The sequence below is a fragment of the Euleptes europaea genome, chromosome 11, assembly GCF_029931775.1.
Source record: "Euleptes europaea isolate rEulEur1 chromosome 11, rEulEur1.hap1, whole genome shotgun sequence".
Taxonomy (NCBI): domain Eukaryota; kingdom Metazoa; phylum Chordata; class Lepidosauria; order Squamata; family Sphaerodactylidae; genus Euleptes; species Euleptes europaea.
Window position 1 is genome coordinate 21,971,570 of NC_079322.1, and position 21,036 is coordinate 21,992,605.

Genomic DNA, 21,036 nt, shown 5'->3' on the forward strand with positions numbered 1-21,036 from the left:
GTTAGGGATTATACTTTTTTTAAAAATGTATTTTTTCTGATACCAAAAAAGCACAATTAAAATGCAGCATCCATTCCTTTTTGGTAAAATGAAATTACAACGCAGAACTTCAGCAATTGTTAACTTCAATATTGTGACTGGGGCATAATGTCATTCTACCTGACCACTACGGTCATCTTCACAGGCCCTACTTCAGATGCCCCGTCTTCTGAGAAGGCTCAAAAGACTAACAAGCTTGAGCAAAACCTTAAAAAAAAATATCTTCGGCACCTTCTGTAGTTGCTCTCAAGTCATTCTCAGTTTGGGATGCAAGTGACATGAATCACTAGTACCTTACATGGGGTTTAAAAACATTCAAAGTTCTTCTAAAAAGAAAAAAATAGTCACCTACTTATACATTGTTGAACGTCTGAGAGCTATTTAGTGCACTGTCAAAACTTCAGAGAGGAGGATTACTATGATTAGCAAGTTTAATTTGGAGGATTTTACAGCCTCCCTTGTTTTTGCTACTGAGTGAGACCAAGACTTCATGCCAAAGGATCTGCCATCCTGAACGCAGGGCTGGAAACTGAAATCCTCCCTGTGTCAATAAGGATTTCTCCTAAAGCTCCCTTCTATTTATACAGCCATGGAATGTAATCAACAGGACAAGGTGCCCCAAATTCAAGCTCCTGTACTTTTGCTTAGTTTCTAAGAGCGTGCTTGAGCCTACAGAGATAAATGTGAAGCAGTCCCTACAGCAATATTATTTTTTAAAGATATCTGTATTCATCAAATCAGATAACTTTATAGTGGTCCTTAAAGAAGCATGTCAGTATTGTCATGAGCAAAGGTTAGGAACAGACTAACACAGCATGCATTAAGAACGCAGAAGTAAACTTGAAATTATTAATTAAAAGAAAACTCTGAAGTAAACATCGCAACCTTATCCTGGAACATATAACCAAGTAGGTTTCTTTCCTTAACTCCATAATTTATCTAGGGGAAAAAGAAACGGGTAATGGCTGAATGTGACTAAAACCAAAATAAATTACAAAAAAGCATAGAGCAACTGGCATGCATTTTAATCATTTCATTTTCAAAATGCGGAAGAGACATGTATCAACCTAAATGTCAGTAAATGTGGGAAACAGAGTAAGTCAGAAAAATTGTGTTGCATATCTGACAGCCAAGGTAAAGTTTAACACATGCTTACAAGAAAGTAATTCCCAGTTTCCACCAGTGTGCAAGTTACCTTCAAGTTTCTAGATTTTGCCAAGAAACAAAGGCAAAATCAAGGTAACTTTAAAATAATTAAATACAACCACAGATCACTGAAGAAGCCTCAGGACCGTAGAAGAAAGTCTACATAACTGAACTGAATATAAACTTATTTAATACCCCTATCAATTCCTTCATAGGGCTTGAAAGAAAAAAGTTTCAGAATGAACAGCAGGCAACCAAACACAATTTTAAACTCTTGTTAATGTATCTATCTGTGCTGCTCAGGAATACACGAAACAAGTAGTAGCTGGGCATTCATACCGAGTTGCATACCCTTTCTTGGGAAATTTCCCCTTAAAATCAAATTTAGCTGTCCTGGTTAAGTAATGAGCAGCAAGCTATTTCAGACCCCCAGCAATAAGAGTCTAGCAGATATTTGCTACAAATTTTGTTTATAAAATAGCTTCATCTGTTGAGTACTTTTACATACCGCTATTTCTCCAAACTCCCTACAAGGGGGAAAACTCGGAACAAGAGCACATGCACCCTTTGAATGTTTGAGACACCATACTTTGGAGTTGACTTTGGAGGATCGGGTGACATCGCTAAGCACTGGAATGGTCTTTGTAAAATACCAAGCAACTTGATTACCTTGTCCAAAAGGAATCTGGTACTCCCAACTGACGACAGTAAAATTTTATGAGAACCAACAAGAACAAAGTTGCTTGTGCGCACGGCATTGGGCCCACATGGACTGGCCATGGCTGTAAAGAAAAAAATCACAGTTGTCTACTTCATTTATAGTCCACCTTTCTCATTGAGACTTAAGGCAGATTGCAAAATTAGAGAACAAGCGGGAACCCACAAACTGCGAGAATGGTCATCATATCTCCTTTGCTTCCTTCCCTCACCCCACCCCTTTTCTCTCTCTCTGGTTCTCCCTCCAATGCCTGTGTTTCTCTTGTTATCTGTTTCCCTAACCCCTGCTGTCACTCTTTCTTTCTGCGTTCCCCAACGCCTCTTGAAGCATATACATACTTGCCCTTGTCCCCCAATGCCCTGTATCACACACACTCACAAGCTGCATTGTTAATTTGTTTCTTTTTGTGTCCTTCTGGTTTCAGACGCACAAACGTACATAGACACTATCCTTAATTTCTCTTTTTTCCCCATTCTTCCCCTCCCGTGTGTGCGCGCGCACAAAAACTGTCCTCAATTTCTCTTTCTTTTTCAGTCTCTCCGGTCTCTCACACACACATTGATTTTTCTCACATCCTTCAAATCTCACACACACTCACTCCTTACCTTCGTTATTTCTTCCCGGACCCCAACACCCACTCACTGGCTCCCACTGTTCCTGCTTCTGTTGCTCGGTGAGGGGACAGTTCCTATCCCTCCCACCGTCTCAAGGGCACACTGAGGCTTCCCTCCCACCCTCAACAGTGCAGAAAACACTTTATTATTTGGGGGGGATTTAATCCCCTTGTTTAGTTTTTACTTTTCAGATTTTTCTGCAGACCTGGGGCGGAGGTCCCCCCAGTCTAAAGAAGCATCTGTCCGGGGTGCGTGTGCCCCTATCTGTGGATTTAGCGATTCTCAGGCAGGGGGCACATGTGAGAATTAGATATATAGATGCAATGGAAGCCAATATAATAAACAATACAGTAAAACTGGACTACAAAACTAGAAAACAATGGAATCGAGAATACATCCAATAATCAAAGCAAAAGCGAAAGACTACATTTTGTAGACATTATTATGATTCCACTTTTTGCTTCAAAGGCGTCCTCTGGGATAATTCCATACCATGCAACGTAACAAGAGCTTGTTATGCTAGCAGCATTCCACCCCCACCCTCTGGACATTTTCTATGGAACAATTATGAATCGCTGAACCACATTAAGCTCTTCCCTCAAATATCTGAAAGTGACCAAGGTTATGAAACTGCATGAGGACTTTTCCTCCTACTTATTTGCTTCTGTATATGATGTAAATCACTATTGGCAGGAGGGGGGGTTGTGACTGGCCAAAAATTTAGGCACCTTACCAATCTGGGGCACAATTTAAAGGCAAAAGACCTGGGTTGTGGGGCACCAGGGTTGCACAGTATCAGATTTAAATGTGGCTACTATCTATGCAAAACTTCTACATGTACTTAATAAGCATGCCAGAAATCTATGCCCTGGGCAACTATTGCGCTGTTGTGCTTATGAAGCACCTGAAGCTGCTTGGCAGAAGCCCATTTTGAAAGAGACGCTGTGCGAGCATGACGCCTCTTGAGCAGGTTGTGTCGACCTGTCCGAGTCACATTCAAATCTGGACACAGAGAACATGCCGTTCGAAAAACAGGAATAATCACCTCTGGGCAATGCAAAAAAAATGGGGTGGGTGGAGAAAGGTTTTTCACACCAGATTCAAGACCTTAGGATGACCTATTACTGATTTTGAAGAGCTATTCTCACCTCCACACCATCACATTCAGGATAAGTACCAAAATGAGGATCTTAGGGGTTTGGCTTACCTGGAGTGTGAAGATTACTCTTCTGCAAAAAGCAAGAAAAAAACATGAAAACAGGTTATTTGAGCTGTTTTGGATTTTAAGCCAGTTGATTTGAAGAATTTCATTATATTTTTGAAGATGGGCTAATTCCCTATACTTTTAACCTGAAGTATAAGAACAAAAAATCTCCAACTCTAAATGTTATTGTATGTCAGCAGAAGAATCAGCCTTGGTCACCACCAATTGTATCCTTCTAATAATACGTCAAAATGTGTTTTGGGGAATATTAGTACTTACAGTAGTAATAGATGTCAGTAATCGCTTTGGAGTAATGACCTATGATGTTAAAGAATAAATGCCAAATAAATCCAAAGTAGTATATTATATAAATTAGTTGTAAAAGAAATCACAAATAAGCCATTTAGTTTTTAAATAAAACACAACTAATGAAGACTTAAACAGGTTTGACAACATCCAGACTACATTTTTTTATCAAGTGGTCCTAGGAACCAACATATACACTTTGTGAACTGGAAGAACTTCCCCAAATGAAGAGGAGCAGAATTTCCTTCTAGTGGCTTCTCATTTCTGATAAAGGCAACTCCAGATGGCTTCCTGACTTGGCTTCTTTGGGGTGGGAGGACTACTGCTATACGGGGGAGCTTAGAAGGCCATGTGCAAGCTACGCCCTCACATGGGTACTCATTTTACCGACCTCGGAAGGATGGAAGGCTGAGTCAACCTTGAGCTGGCTTCCTGAAACCGACTTCCATCGGGATTGAACTCAGGTCGTGAGCAGAGCTTTTGACTGCAGCTTAACACTCTGCACTACGGGGCTCCTCAACAGGCTTGGTACAGCAGATTAATACACCAGAATGTGTTTTAGCTGTCCTTATGCTAAGTACAAGCACTTGTCTTAAATCTTCAAGTTACTCTTGCATAAGCTGCTGTTATGAACTGATGCGCTGTTTGCTGGTGTGGATAATATATACATAAGTTGCTTTGAGGACCTGTTTGTAGGTTAAAAGCAGGGTACTGTACAGCAAATTGCAATCCAGTGCAATTGTAGCATATAATTATGTGTGGAGCTGATGCACATTAAGCCAGAGAACAACTTCTGTTGATCCAAATCCAGTCGGGCTAATTTATCACTTGGCAGCTCACCCTTTCCCACCAGCTCTAAGAACCACACTGTGCTACACTAGCCTCTGGAAACATGTACATGTTCCATTTGCATCGGGCAATCAATAGTCTTATAATTTTAGGAAACCTTGCCATTGGCCAATATGAACCCCTTGAAACAAGTGTTACCAAAGTGGCAAAATGTCTCATATTACACACAAGCAAGAGAAGCATGACAGTTGCCTCTTACCTTAGACTTAGCTGACTTTTTCCTTTTATCAATGCTTGCAGTTTCTTTCCTCTGTACCTAACACAGAAAAGAGACTTTTAAGCCTCTTGCTCCCCCAAGTGTTCTCTCCAAAGGATGCAAAGTAGAAATACCTACCAAGCTATACACTTCAATGTTGATCTCAAAGTCACTGGACACATCTTGCCTTTAGAAAGGGGAGAGGGGATTAGATTTCAAGTATAAAACAGTTCTGAAATTTCACATTTAACAGCTTAGATAACAAATACAAAGAGACTGTGCTTGACTCACTTTTGTCCCTATGCTCAGAAAAACTATGAGCCAGATGGCTGTAAGAACTACGGTGGTTGGATCAAAGTACAGTAGAAAACAGCCGCCAATGCCCCAGAACTAGTCTCTTGAGGATTGGGCTCTTCTGGACTTGCCCTAGAAATCTAATGGGTCATGTCTAAGGCTTTTGCAAACCAACATATGCTGCAATTATTCCAGAAGCCCCATTGCTTTTGTCCCCCTCCTCCCAATAAAAAATGGCCAATATTGGGCAATCTACATGTATCCCCAAACACGCTGTAACACTCCACATTCTTCCTTAACAGATTTTAGGAAGAGTTTTTCTTCTTTTGACCACAAGGGGGCCTTGTGCAGGTTTCACCAGTGGCAAGTAGCACCTGCCACCAGGTGAGCAGCATAAAAGTAAAAGGCAGTTCTGCAGAGTGCCAGTCAAGAGAGCATGCGCACAAGTACAGAGCAGCTCCAAGTTCCCAGCCGTAGACCAGTCGGCTACCGGGGCTGCATCTTTGAGGTTTGGAATAAAGGGTACCCGAGACAGTGATGTGTAAGCTGGAGGGCAGGGAGCAAGAACCCACTGAATTATATGCCGGGCTAACTTAAGGTAACTGCCGCTGGCCCACCTTTTTGCAAATTTTCAAAACAATGGTGGGGAAACAACCACAGTATTCATTCTTTGGGAGTAGTAAAAAAAAAACAGGCAGCTAAACAAAGAAGTACTTACAGAGTAAACGTCGTTGAAAAAGTTAGAGCATCTCCATTCAGGGAGTTTGCAATACTTGCGAGCGGAGTTGCAACCATGTTTTCTGCTCCTGCTCTCAAAATGATGATGTAGTAGTAGGTGGCTGTTTCTGTGAACAATTTTAACAGCTGATCATAACCCAAGAATTACAAAGCAGCTAATACAAGAGCTTAAGACTAAAGGGAAAATGTTCTGTTCAGCGCTTTTGTTGCTAAGCTCCTTACAAAAATTAATGAAATTGCACTAAGCTTGGAAAGAATAAGGAATGTTTATCCAGTGGGAGGAATCATGGGACAAAAGTGGAAGTTTTTGGCCTTCAATGCCAAATGGGACCAAGATAAACCTATCCAGATTCCGCTGAAGAACACAGGTGCACTGCAGAAAAGTCATCTGGAAGTATCAGAGTGCAAGAGCAGCCTGCCGTTTGTGATAGATGCCTGCTCCCCTCCTCAGAAGTCATCGACTTGACATGGGAATTTTTCCACAACAATGGTCTGGATTTTGAGCGCTAAGTGAGCAGAACTGAATAGAAGGAGGACTTATCCCAATTTAAAGTACAGCAGCAGGCGTTACCTGGTTTCTGGGCAGTACCACATACAAAGTCAGCTTTTAGAGGTAGACGAATTTCTGACAGAGTAACAGATCCCCTGGATGGAAAGAGTCCAGATACCGAACCAGCTTTGTTCTTCTTGCTTTGAGGTCCTTCATTTTTTAGTTTATTTAGCTCTTCCAACAGCACTGTTCTTTTTTCAGCTGCAGAAACATAAATGGGTTAGAATTAAGATAGTTTCCACTGCACGTGTACCAGGTCTCGACAAATTTTCTTTGGGTTTAGGAGCCAACCCAAAAATTTAGGACCAGGACTCATTTTTCAGCCTCCAAGGTTTAATTTTTAATGACCAAATTTTAAAATTGTTATCACAAAACCTAATTCTAGCTTCAGTTTTATTAACGTTATGACAAAACTGTTGCAGTATATAAATACATAAAGAAATGACAATCAGTTATCACTACAACAAAAAGTTAACTCTAAACCTAGCCTCACCTTTCCAGTTTTTCTTAATTGTTATTGCTTTAAAAATCTCCATTCAATTGAATATTGGAGCCACTGCTAGCAACTGCTTTAAAATGAATTCATCCACTATCAATGAATGGTGTAGCAGTCACTAATTCAGGGCTAATTCAAGATTTTTTAAATCTTTCCTTTAAAAAACCATACCTATGGAAAAACAATGTAAGAAATTCCTTATAGGACCAAAGCAAAACCACCTAGCATAACAGTTACACACAGTCACTTAGATTGGCCATACTCAGTTTGCACCCAATACCAAGTATTCAGGGGTGTACTGTTACTATAAATGAGCTTCATTTAGCAAACATCTACTCGTTCATCCATCCACTGTAAGTTCATCTAGCTCCTTTTTAAAAAGCTGCTGCCCTCTAGTGGAGAATCACATGTGAAGCAGCTTTGAAAACTTTTGTACAAATTGCATAAGGCAGTTTTAGCAATGATCAAATAAAAAAGAGAATCCACTCACTGGCAATGAGAAGTAATCTCTCAGCTTCCGCTTCTTCTTGCGATCCTTTCCCATGCTCTTCATCTATACAGCAGTTCAGAGCCTGACTTGCTTGGTGTATCACAGTTTGCTGCAGGTTGATTTCATTATTCAGCTCCTAATGTGGTCAAACAGTAGGTTTAGTGAAAGCCTGTGAACTCCCAAAATTTGAACCGTAACCCAAGGACCTGTTCTATTCCATTTTCAATAGTGTCGGTTCTATCGAAGATCTAAAGTACACTCAGATTCTTCGGATCTTGATATTCAGGATGGGATCTTGGGAATGGGGAAGGAGGTGTAATGTTGCTATTGAGAGCACTTCTCCTACCCAAAGGTAAAATGACAACACCCCCACCACCACCACCACGAGGGACATATGTGCTGCAGTGCTGAACAGGAGAAATACACAAGACCAATACAATAGCAGGGACAATATTGCTTGATAGAGACTCACTTGCTAACATTTAACACAGTTTGAAGGGCTAGAAAAGGAGCCCCGTGGCGCAGAGTGGTAAGCACAAGGGACCACCTTTACCTTCTTTGAAGGGCTAGAACTCTGAAACAGAGTAAAGGGATCAGGATGCAGGACTGGATGCTCCTTCTTTTGCATAAGTTCAACCCTTAATCGTGGCTTGGTGATATAGCTACACCCATGTTTATTGTAGTTAACCTTAACTCGGGTTCTCCTAACTGGCATTCAAGAATATGGATGGCCACACAGTGTAAGCAGTTTTCCATCCTTGCAGACATATGAAATGGCTAATTAGTGAAAATTAATATTTCATTCACAGAACCATAACAGAGAATTCTAACTACCTGTAATTTTCGTTTAATGTTAATTTGACCAGAAGTTCCATTCCTTTTCTCCTCAAGCCTGGAGGAAACATCTTCTTTACGAACAATTACTTGCTTTATTGAAGGACGATCCTTTTCTTTAAATCGCTGAGACCGATAGGCATCAATACTTCAACATAAGAAGTCAGTTTTAGAGAGATGCAGGGCACCATATTCAACCTAATACAATTCAGGAAATGCAGAGGGAAAGGAGGAAGGCTGCCTGCACACACATGAAGCTACCTTATACTGAATCAGACACATGGTTCATTAAGATCAGTATTGTTAACTCAGACTGGCAGTGGTTCTCCAAAGTCTCAGACAGATGTCTTTCACATCACCTACTGTCTGGTCCTTTCAACAGGAGATGCCAGGGAATGAACCTGGGACCTCCTGCATTCAAAGCAGAGGCTCTTCTATTGCGCCACTCCCCCCCTTTCCAGGTCTCTTCTAGCTCTTATGACTTCAGTAGTTTAAAGTTCCCTCTTATAAACAATGTGGCAATACAGAGGGCCAATATGGATTCCCTTTACATGAGGTCTTGATCAATGGCTGGGTTAATGGACACCCACCACCCCTAAGCTTCTTCCATAGTTTCAGAAAAGGCCACAGATCCACCCTTCTACTTTCCTTATTTGTCTACTGCCCAACAAGAAACCTAAGAAACATTGGCTTCGTGGCAAACTAGGCATTTCATTCCTTTCTCCAGGTTTTGCAACCATCACTCCATGTTGGCCAGAAATTGTATCCAGGCCTTCTATGCTAGGAATTACCTATACAGAAGGCTACGATCTTCTGACAGGGACCCAAAGCTGCTTCCAGACTCTGTTCTTTGAAACTTGCTGGACTTTGGACTGTCGTCACTTGCAATGCTCTCTTCACCAACTGATTTACTAGGGGAAGCAAAAGCCTACAAAAAAAGAGACAGGCTTTTGAGCTTTTTAAGAACAATTACATTTTGAAGCAGTGAAAGGATTACAGTGAAAGGATTGTGAAGGTAACCAATAAGAGTTTCTGGGTGTATTTTGTGTGCTTCCCAGAGAGGAATTGTGAAGGTATTCCAATAAGAGTTTCTGGGTGTATTTTGTGTGTTTCCCAGAGAGATTATGTTCCCTATCTAGATATGCACAAAATTATACCACACTAGTTCATATTTTTTCTTACCTGTGGACTAGCAACAGATTCCGTTAAAGGTGTTAGGAGGGACATTGATGAAATATTCAGCGTCTCTTCCTGTTCATAGTCACTGTCTTCTTCTAAGGTCATAATCATCTCTTTTTTAAGTTTCTCTATGTCAGGCCCATCATCCTGAAGAGCTTCATCAAAGATATTGCTTATCACTTCTGAACTATTCATCTCACCCTCCTCCACCCTTGCCTCAGTCTCTTGCTCTTGTCCTAGAAAGTAAAATGCACAACACAAGGTCTTAACAGTGACCCAGTTTGGGACTAAAAGTTTAAATAAAGCACCACACATTAACTAGAAATCAGGGTCAGGAAGTTACAGGGCTGGGAAAGACCAGGTGGTAATCAGATCCAACCCCCTGGCAAGACCTTCCAGAGGTGAACCAACATTTCTGACCATGTTGCACAAGAGTTAGAGCAAAAGTGAACAAGGCACAAGGCCAGGTGCCAATAAAAAACAGTATTGAGCAAGAGCACTAGTTTATTGAGCCATAATCTTCTGTATTCATACATTAGAAAGAGAAATCAGTAGCTATTTCTCCTAACTCCAACATTGGTTTACTTAGGAGTTTTTGTATTACCGTAGAAGAAACCAGCAGTACATTGGGTTGGATCCAGACAAAATTTTTCCTGCATCTCCCTTCCACAATCTCCACGAAGTGCTGCTCCTGGGGATAGGGGAAATATAGTGGAAATTGCCAATTTAGTCTGGATCCAACCCACTGAATTCATGTTTCTCAGATTGAGATAAGCATTTCCAATGAAATGTTAACAACTAAGAAAGTTAAATCTGTTCAATGAGCCCTCCTGTTAGCTAGTTAGCCTCTGTCCAAGTCAATAGTCCATTTTAGGGATGTCCAGTTTCCCTGCTCTGACCTGGATAGCCAAGGGTAGCCTGACCTCATCAGATCTGGAAAGATAAGCAGGGTCAGCCCTGGTTAACGGTTGGATGGGAGACCACCAAGGAAATCCAAGATACCTGTGCAGAAGCAGGCAATGGCAAACCATCTCTTGTTAGTCTCTTGCCTAAGTTGAAAACCCAACAGGGTTGCCACAAGTCATCTACAACAAAATAGCTTTCTACCACCACCTAATTTCCCTGCATACTTTTCTGACTTAGGGCTAAACTGACTAAGCTGACTAAATTAGGACACAAAGAAATACACAAACCATTTTGTTTGTCAAGATGTTGTTCAGGCTTTGAATTAGACATTGTTTTTACAGGAGTCTCTGGTGAAAAGATTTTCAGAGGAATAGGTTTTTCTGTCTTGTTCTCTTCTGAAGTGCCTAGAATTTCTACACACACAAAAGAACGAGTAAGTATTTTCCAGAAGCCAAGTTTGTGGCTCTTCCAATTCTTGAAAATCTTCAAAATTCAAAACCCTCAACCCATTTCTCCTCTCTGTCAGGTAATGAATCTGGCCAGACATACTTTCCAAGCTCATTACAAAAAAGCCAGTTTTGAGAATGGGTCAGGAATGACCCAGTGCTTGCACAGAGGACTTTACCTTTTTAACAGTTAAGGAAGATCACAGTTACATATCAATTTGATGTTCAACTCAAACAGAAAGGGGGGGCACAAGGCCAAGATTTGCTCCTTACTCGCCACACTAAGCGCAAGAGAACAAGTGTTAAATACACACACTTCCTTCTGACCTAGTAAGACACTGAATTCATCCAAACCCATGATATCCCTGATTTTGCTAGCCATCGCTACAACTGGTTCCTTTTTCATACTGAGTTCAGAAATTGTCTGAACAGGCCTTATGCAAATAAACACCAAACACCCAGAAGATTTAGAACAATTTTACTCTCATTTTACTGATGAAATAATCTATTTACATCTACCAGACTGTTCATGGTAAATAGTTGGTAAACAGATTTATTTCAAATCTTACAAATTCTTCCCAAATCATCAAATAATGGGTTACCAGGTATGTGCTACCACAGAGGAGCTACCATCCCTTCTGCTACACAGAAAGTAAAAATATATCCACATTCTTTTGTAACTAACACTGAAATTGGAAAGAGATGCCAATGACTGGAACCTAGATTTTTCCTACTAAGCCATCTACAAGACCACAAACTCACACAGTCTTTGTGCTTGCTAAATGTGTCTGCAACACATGGGAATAGAGCAAAATGCAGCTCAGTAGGGAACCAAATCAGTAAAAGCCCTGTGGTGCAGAGTGGTAAGCTGCAGTACTGCAGTCCAGGCTCAGCTCATGACCTGAGTTCGATCCCGAAGGAAGTCTGTTTCAGGCAGTCGGCTCAAGGTTGACTTAGCCTTCCACCCTTCTGAGGTCAGTAAAATGAATACCCAGCTTTCTGGGGATAAAGTGTAGATGACTGGGGAAGGCAATGGCAACCCATCCTGTAAACAACATTTGCCTAGTAAACGTCGGGATGTGACGTCACCCCATGGGAATGACCCGGTGCTTGCAAAGGGGACTACCTTTACCTTTAGGGAACCAAATATGGCTCTAAAGAAAATCAAATATTTAAGTTAGTCTATTGGAGGAATAAGTAGTGTGCTAGAATAACCAATATGTTAAGGGAATGTCAGGAAAATATTGTTACGGGACTACACAGCTTCTTAGAAATGCTTAACAGAAAGCAAGATATAGGGGTGAACAGCTGCCAATAATCTAAATGCTAACCATGCACAAATCTATTAAGTGCACTAAAATAATCATGCAGGCTGATTCTCCTGTATATATTACTTATTACGAGACTTCCTACAAAACACTCAGTGTTCAAGCTAAAAAAAATATGGATTATCAAGTGTGACAATCATCAGTAATGTTTCAGCCATGTCAACAGGCTGCCTTACAGGAATTGTTTTGTTGCTTTCTTTCCCCACATTTTGACAGTTTGGCTCTTTAATTATAAAAGGCTGCCAATTTCTGGGCTAAGTTGTAAGTCGTCAGGATCATAACACCAGTTCAAAGGCACTCTCACCTGGAGATTTGCTTTCTTCTATTCTCTCAAGTGTTGCAGAGTTTTCTTCTGGTAACCGGGAGGAGGCATCTGAACCAGGAAGGAGTTTTGAGCTTGTTTGAACTTGGTTTTCCTGTTAAAACAAAAAAATACACGGAGCCTATAACAACCAGTGAAACTTAAAAGATGTTGTGCATTTGCAATGGTGCTTGTCATTTAAACATTAATTTTTAAAAAAAGTTTCAACATGTTACCTGTTTCGTTTCTGGGCCTTTGTTTGCTCCTTTTTCAGCACTCCACAGTCTGCCTTTGTCAAAGCGACCTCTAATGGATGCGAGTTCTCTTTCACGTTCCTGAACACAAAGTAGCAAAATCCACTTGTAAACAATCGTTAAAGTGCATTGAAAGTGGACTGAAAGTGCATTATTCAGAGTGTGAAAGCACCCTAAGTTAGGGTTATTGAGGCAGTCATGTAGTTTTCCATTTTATGCTATTGCAATTTTATTGTATTATTATATAATGGGTTGTTAACTGCACTGAGCCTGGTCTTGGCTGGGGAGTGAGGGCGGTACACAAATCAAAATCAATCAATGTAATCTGAATTTGCACGTCTCTCTGGCAGAAGTCTAAATGTGATCACTGTAAATAATAAGGTTGTAGCAAGTCATACCTGCTTGAGCTGCTGGGCTAGATTGACAGTTGAGGGTGCTTCATTCTGTCTCAAGAGCCTTTCTTGGATTGTCTTTGTATTTGGAGTGATAATGGGAGTTCTGTGTCCTCCACTTATAGCAGGACTATGTGCACTACGTTCCTGGCAACGCTCTCCAAAACGCTCCAGAAAAGGCTTAATGCCTGGTCCTCCTACAACAACAATTGGTTTTGCTTCATTAACTAGATAGGTCTAAACGATGAAGAATCTAATGCTCAAACACAGCATCAAGCTCTTTTGGAAAGCCCTTGTTCTGCACCACACATCTTCATCTACTATATCTGAACTCCAAAAGCCCCAAGAAGACCTCCACAGCTTTTATAAAAACGTTTTCAAGCTGTTGCCCATGTAGGCCAATTAAAATACAGCAAAAGGTCAGTCAACAGCTAAGTGTGCAGGCAGATTTATTACAGAAGGGTATTTTGAGCTTTTAGCAAGGGAAGTTGACGCATTTCCCTACAAGTTGGAATCCGATACATAAAAGTGCTTTGGCCAAACAAGCAGAACCAGCTTGCAGTGTAAATAAGCCTAAACACAGAATTTAAAAAGCAAACAGGGATGAAAAGTTTGAGCTACATTCTTGAAGAGGCCCCAAGATATATACATACAAGGAAAAAAGATAAGCAATGAGGCCAAATGGCCATGAAATGCAAGGGGGAGAGCCTGTAATACCTTTATTTTTATGTCAGCCTCAAATGTATACAATGTAAGTGCAGTGGCCACATGAAACAGCAATAACTAGAACACTTCAATCCTCCTAGCATTCCTATGGTAACATCTCTACTATAAGAAGGATGTTAGCATAGCAAAGCCAGGAAAATTGGGGTTATTGTACTCACTTTATATGCCAATTGAGTGTTGTACAAAAGTGCTGCAGATGAGGTTGTTGCATTTCAAGGCCTTTCAGCTGCAGTGTTCCAAAACTGTCTTTTTTCTTAAGCATATATATACACACATAATACAAAGTTTGGTTTAAGGTGCCATAGTATTTATTTACCATTGGTAGCCTACCACGGTAAGTGTACATTATGTCAATTTTTCCTTGGCCCCTACACTGACAACAAGTCCTCAAGTAATGGGATTGTGTAAAATTCTCACCACCATATGGGCAAACGCTACAAATAAGAATAACTCCATGTTATTCTTATTTGTTAACACTCACGGCTAGTAAATGGCAAGTCACTCTTCAATTCTGCTCAGTGCAGAATCATATTATATTATGGTGTATCATGCCCATATTATAGTGCATTGTGGTGATTTTTTTCTGTGTATACAACAAAATACTACATGTTGGAGGGTCATTTAAAAGAATAAAAGCACAGTATGCAAATAGCTTATATTCAGATATTGATCTTACATTATAAGCAACTAACTCTGCTGCACCACTACTTTCCACAGGCTTTGTTTTGTGCTGCATCTCAGGAATGTAGAGCAGGGTGCAGAGATTATCCTCCTACATTATCTAGCATTTGATCTCAAGGTAAGATCTAAGTGTAGATAAGTAATTTTATGGCACAACTGTATTCTCATTTCAACCACTTTAAGTCTGAATTTTCCACTCAATTTGTACATAAACTGTTCTGTCAGCAACCAGGTGTTAGAGCAAAAATCTTGCTTATTTTAAGCAGGTTTTTTAAAAAATGTAATGTATGCAGAGCCTATCAAGGCTGAGAAGTAGCATTATAGTAGAAATCAGAAACACTGGTAACTAAAACCTTCACACCATGCATTTCACCAAGGCAGTTTCACTCTTAGATACACCCAGCAGATGTTATTACTCAGACAACTATTTATCCAGCTAAAAAACACACCATATTTTCTGTGCAAAATTTCTAACAAAATCCCATTATTCTCTGTTTTATGTAATTCACCTGGTGTGGTTGGCTTATCCTTGTAGTCAATGTGTGTATGTGCTCCTTTGTTTGGCTCCTCTTTGGCTGGAAGTGGGTGTGATAATACTGGTTTCAAAGATGATTTAAGAACAGGCTTTTCTTCTGGAAGCTGCAACTTTGGTACCTCGATATCTTTTGCATGATGGTTATTTACTCCCAAGATGGTTTTGGAATTAGCACTTCCCTGAAGGGGAGGAAAAAAAGGAGTTACTTCAACTCAAAAGATGGCAGTACAGAATTCTTCTGCGTTTCCCAGAGGTGACACTGTCACTGCTTCAGAATGGCAGTTTGCGCTGAAATGTTCTAGAAGACTTTGCCTTTGCCCCTGCCCTTTACCGTTTGCACCAATGCAGCTTAAACAGGGATATGTAAAGCAGATCAACACCTTCTACTACATTTAGACCATTGAAATGTTTTCAATATTTGCCACTTACAAGGCAGACTAGGCAAATAACTCACATATACAAACAGTACACTCTACAGCCAATTGGTCATACATTTTGTCTCTTTAAGGCATCTCAATTATAAAGAAATCCCCTCCCAAGATTTATTCAGATTACAGTTCCAGGGGGCATCAATACTGTTTTAACAGCTCACTTTAGAGAAGATAACATGCTACAAAATTCTTTTTCCTGAAACCACAGTACAGTGTTGAGGTTTATTCAGCAGTCTCTCTGCACTGAATGCAACTTACTGCCTTAAAATGTGGCTAGAACTGCAGCCTAAGACTGTTACAGCGAAGAGTGCCCCTCAACAATCTGGAGAGCAAACACATACATCCGATTAAATATGATCACTTACCAATATCCCAGAGATTGCTGACTTATTCACAGATGACTCAACAGCCCTTTGGGAACAGGAAGCAGCATCCTGCTTCACACTGCCACTATTGATTCTAGCAGATGCTCCACTTGTAGTAGACAATTTGGATAAACAAGTAGTACCAGGCTGTTCTTGTGTGTTGTTTTGCTTTGCAGATGGATGACTTAGGTCATTTTCCCAGGAACCAATTGTAGCAGCAAGGTTCGCTAAACGGCCTCTTCGCCCTATTGGGGTCTCAGATGTAAGGGGTAGTTTGGGCGGAGAAACAACACTTTCTTTTGATTGGATGGGAGATACGCAAGGACTTTCAGGCAAATCTGAAAACAGATCATACAGAGGGGTCAGTGTTACATGTGGCCCTTGCTAATAAAACAGTTCTTCCTATAAATATTAACGAGATGCAGAACATGAAACACAGCAAAATACACAACTGAGCTAAACTCCCCCCCACCTCCTATGGGAGAAAACAGGATCTGACAAAAGAGACAATGGCCAGTCTGTCCCCGACCAAAGAGAATGGAATGCACAAACGACACACACACAAAAGTTGGAGCTCTGGGAGAACTTGCACTTCACACACAACTTCTGTACCACAGAGGCTTATTAATATTCTGGATTTAGTCAATATAAACAACCAACCTAAACCTTCAGTGACCTTCCCAGAAAATCAAGACGACGGGCTTTTCTGTACACTCGACTTACTCCTGATTTTCTTGGGAGTTGACCCACAAGCAATGGAATCGGTTTAGGCAGGGTTCTTCCGCACGTCTGCCCTCTCTCTGCATTGTCCCAGTTGCAGTCAGTCAAATTTCTGCTGTGTGCCTTCAATGATTTTTAAGGAAGGGTGCTGTCATCACAGCACCCCACTTTTAAAAAATGGCACTAAAATACTGATATATTGCTGGAGCGTTGTAACAATAGACTAGGTTTTCTGAATTCGTTGTTTTAAAGTAAGTCTCTAGTCTTTTCTCTAGCAAAGATATGCCTTTTTCCTTATATCTCCACGAGGGATATAAAGTCATACTTTAAAAAAAATTAAAGCTGGGAATTTTAGAGAACATCCTAAGTCTAGGTTACAGTGCTCCATCAATATATTGACATTTTAATGCCTTTTTATTTAAAAAAGAAAAATAAATTACTTGTCTTCAGACTGGGAGGAGAGGGAGTGGTTTGACCATCATAGTCCAATCACAAAACAGTGGGCTGGAGGTGGGAAGGAGTGTACAGATCACCGAAGAAAAAGAGTAGGTTTTTTATACACTGATTTCCTCTATCTTAATGAGTCTCAAAGCAGCTTACAATCACATTCCCTTCCTCTCCCCACAACAGGCACCTTGTGAGGTAGGTGGGGCTGAGAGAGTTCTGAGAGAACTGTGACTATCCCAAGGTCACCCAGGAGGCTTCATGTGGAGGAATGGGGAATCAAACCTGGTTCTCCAAATTAAAACCTGCCGCTCTTATCCATTACACCACGCTGTCTCTCCAAACTGACAGAAACATTTCTATTGAGGAAAAAACCAACTCAAAATCGGCTTCCAGAAAAGATCGGGGTAAAAGTAGTCTCAGAAGAAACAGAAGAAACTTGTGTGTGTGGGGGGGGGGGTGTGGTGGAAACAAACAACGGTGAAAAGGCACAAAAATGTGTGCAAAAATCAGCAGATAAACTGAAGCAGGATGGGGCCAGAAGCAACAAAAAGAACCCATGTTGAAAAAGGTTTAAGAACTGCTTCTAGATTCAGGCCGCAAAATTCTTGTAAGCTGCAAAAGAATTTTTTCGTTTCTCCTAGCTTTCAAGCTGTTAGTGTGCTGCAATATTATTAATATGGTTATGCATGGAAAGATAGGCAGTTATTAGCATATTTGCTAAGTCAAGCCAGACAACTTATATTTCTCCTCCAGAAAAAGCTGTGTTTTTGGATAAACAGATTTACGAATGCCAGGAAATGAGGCACCTTTTGAAGACAGTAAAGCAAAACAGAAAGATATCAAATTTCCATCTTATGTCATATCTATACATGCTGCATCATGTACGACGAAGCACATACCACTATCCCAACAACGTCGCCGTTCAGCCAGCTTTTGCATACGTGTTTTAACTGAAGCACCAGAAACCGAATCAGTTTTATGGTCTTGCTCTTCTTTCTCAGATGACAAAGCAACAGACTGAGAAGTAGGAGCAATTTCAGGAACAACTTGGTTTAGGGAAGATGAGTTAACTGGATGTGCATTCTCAGAACTAGGAGCTGCAGCCTCCACCTTATCTGAGCAGCGTCTTTTGGATGGTGATGGCTTGGTACCCGGCTTTGCTGTAGAAAGTTGGGAGAAAAATAAAGTCAACCAGGGTGATCTCAAGGTGGTAGACACAGAACAAAACAAGAATCACCCACATATGAGATCAAAACTCCCCTTATTGGGTAGTTTCCCATTACTGCACAACTCTGACACTCCCTGCTGCCTCACTTGCAAAACAATTTAACAAAGAGTTAGACCTCTTGCAAGAAAGCTGTTCTTACAAAACACTGTATTTTAGTAAAAAGTCACAGGGTATGGGGCAGATTCATCTAAATAAGCCAATGATCTTAAATGTCTAGTGTCTGTTCCATAAGGTACCTGACAAATGGAACAAGCAGGTGTAAAGGGCATTTTTAAACAGAAGCCTGAAAATCCCGTTAAAGTGGCCCCCTTCCCTCCCCCCATCTCATGTTTGTGAGAGGTACCTTCTTCATTAGGTTGAAGTGGCTGGTTACCAGTTTCTGACAAAGGCTCTCTGCTCCTTTTTGTTTGCATTGTCGGTCTCATTCCTCCTATGGGCCGCTCTGCCATTTTCTTCTGTAAATTCTCCCTCCTGGCACGGGTTCGCTCGAGAAGTTTCTAAATATTTCATAATAGATTATTACAGGTATCATTTGCAATAAGCAATTGAGCCCATTACACAGAAAGCACTTCTAAACAGTGGGTTGGATCCAGACCACGTTTCCCAATGGCAGAATGGAACTTTCCTGCCTCCCCCCTCCCCCCGCAGCACATCTCCTCTATGAAATGCTGCTCCTGGGGGGAAACGGGACCCTGAGCAACAATGTGAGGGAAGTCTGCAGTGGGAAGAGGGAATCAGTATAAATTGCTAATTTAGACTGGATCAAACCCAGTAGGTTAAATTTTACAACCTTCTGTACCTAATGCAGTAAGTTCTGGTGTACGAAACTACTTGGTATGATAAAGCCAGTATCTAACCTCTCCTTATAGGAAAGAATCCTATTGAGTACAAAATACTCAAGTAGTAGTATGCTAACATGAACAATTTTGCAAGAAACTTATAATATGAGTCACAGTGGGTAGCCGTGTTAGTCTGTTTGCAGTAGTCAAAAAGGGCAAGAGTCCAGTAGCACCTTAAATACTAATAAAAATATTTTCTGGTAGGGTATGAGCTTTCGTGAGCCACAGCTCACTTCTTCAGATACGGTATCTGAAGAAGTGAGCTGTGGCTCACGAAAGCTCATACCCTACCAGAAAATATTTTTGTTAGTATTTAAGGTGCTACTGGACTCTTGCCCTTTATAATATGAGAAAATTGATATTTTTTCCTAGCCAAGGATATTGTATCAATGTATTAGTAACTGGAGCCTCTTACCTGGTTTCGTCTATCAAAAGGAAGGACTAGAGCAGGGGTGTCTAATTCGTTTGTCACGAGGGCCGGATATAACATAAATGTCACTTGGTCGGGCTGGGCCATACCTCACCAGCCCAGATGGGGGGGGCTGGCTCGTGGGGCAGATAAGAGCTCTCAAGGGGCCAGATCTGGCCCCCGGGCCGTAAGCTTGACACCCCTGAACTAGAGATTGGCCCACCACCAACAAGCATCTCTCTAGAATTTGTCTCAAGAGACTGAGCTGCTGAATAATGTGATTCAAGTGCTGACAACAGATGAAGCTGGTTTAAACCAGTTATAATCGCCAAACCTAACTAATTAAGAGGAAAACATTTTAGTGCAGAAGGCCAAATTAATTGTAATGCAACAAGTAAGAGGCAAATCACAAGCTATTAGAACCAACAGCCATTCTCTTTATTAACTCAAGTGAGAACTGCTACACCAGAGCTAATTATAACGTTCTCACATTATATACAGTAACTACTTGTAATGTGTGCAGTATCAGGTCCCTTGCTGGCCAGCATGCTATCCACAATACCTGGGAAAGACTGAAGTTGAATGTGTTTATAACCAGCAGGGGGGAGTATTTCCCTAGGCGGAAGGGATCATATCCCTTCCAGGAAAGTAAAGGGAGTTTAATAGTGATGGTCATTTCGTTCTGCCGCTAATTTAACCCTTTACACTTATTCTAGTCACTTTTGACTTAAAGAATAATACAAGCTTTTAAAAATCAGTTGCCAAAAATGGCTATATTTGGAATGGTCACATGGATAAATGTTATTCAGATGTAGAGATTAACTTGTAGAGATTAACTTGTAGCATTTGTAAGTGCTAAACAGCAGCATTTTAAAACGTGGGCATACCACAGCCACATTCCATTTTGCTGTGCCTATCTGTGTAGAAATTATATCCTTTCAACAAGAATGTGTATCTAATGATGAATACAAGAGTTAACATTTTAAAAATCGATGCCCATCCTATGCCCCAAAGCAGTTAAAATATCTGGAGTTCTATGGGTTCATACTAAGAGATTGGCATCACAGCTAAAATCATAACATATCCCTGATGCAAAATCTTGCCCATCAAAGCAATTTCCCCCTCTACCAGTAGCACTGGAAAGCACTTGGTTAAAAAAAAAAAAATAGAGCTGCTACTGCAATACCAGTTCAAAAAAAGTGCTCTGTATTTCATACTTCAACAAGATTAAAATGGTCTGTGGCAGAGACTATAAAATTTCTTTTTCAAGAAGCAACTACTTTATATATTTGCATGTGTTCCAATATTGTGAAGTATTTGAATTAACCTGTCAACGGCAAAGTCAGACTTGACTGCTGCACCCTGTACTCAAAAA

The 21,036-nt window shown here is 40.7% G+C and overlaps 1 protein-coding gene across 1 annotated transcript in view; it reads right to left on the bottom strand.

Moving 5' to 3' along the window:
- The window catches only part of ANLN (anillin, actin binding protein), a 29,000-nt gene that overhangs the window by 6,343 nt on the left and 1,621 nt on the right, over positions 1–21,036 (bottom strand). The window contains exons 2-20 of the mRNA XM_056857729.1: positions 18,757–18,910; positions 18,085–18,345; positions 16,019–16,356; positions 15,197–15,401; positions 13,287–13,477; positions 12,871–12,969; positions 12,638–12,749; positions 10,847–10,963; positions 9,657–9,889; positions 9,266–9,402; positions 8,475–8,622; positions 7,641–7,776; positions 6,676–6,855; positions 6,085–6,211; positions 5,211–5,259; positions 5,076–5,132; positions 4,001–4,039; positions 3,725–3,746; positions 1,855–1,967 (exon numbers count right to left, since the gene is read on the bottom strand). Coding sequence (XP_056713707.1) covers positions 1,855–1,967; positions 3,725–3,746; positions 4,001–4,039; positions 5,076–5,132; positions 5,211–5,259; positions 6,085–6,211; positions 6,676–6,855; positions 7,641–7,776; positions 8,475–8,622; positions 9,266–9,402; positions 9,657–9,889; positions 10,847–10,963; positions 12,638–12,749; positions 12,871–12,969; positions 13,287–13,477; positions 15,197–15,401; positions 16,019–16,356; positions 18,085–18,345; positions 18,757–18,910 — 2,718 coding nt within the window. The remainder of the gene's footprint in view (positions 1–1,854; positions 1,968–3,724; positions 3,747–4,000; positions 4,040–5,075; positions 5,133–5,210; positions 5,260–6,084; positions 6,212–6,675; positions 6,856–7,640; positions 7,777–8,474; positions 8,623–9,265; positions 9,403–9,656; positions 9,890–10,846; positions 10,964–12,637; positions 12,750–12,870; positions 12,970–13,286; positions 13,478–15,196; positions 15,402–16,018; positions 16,357–18,084; positions 18,346–18,756; positions 18,911–21,036) is intronic.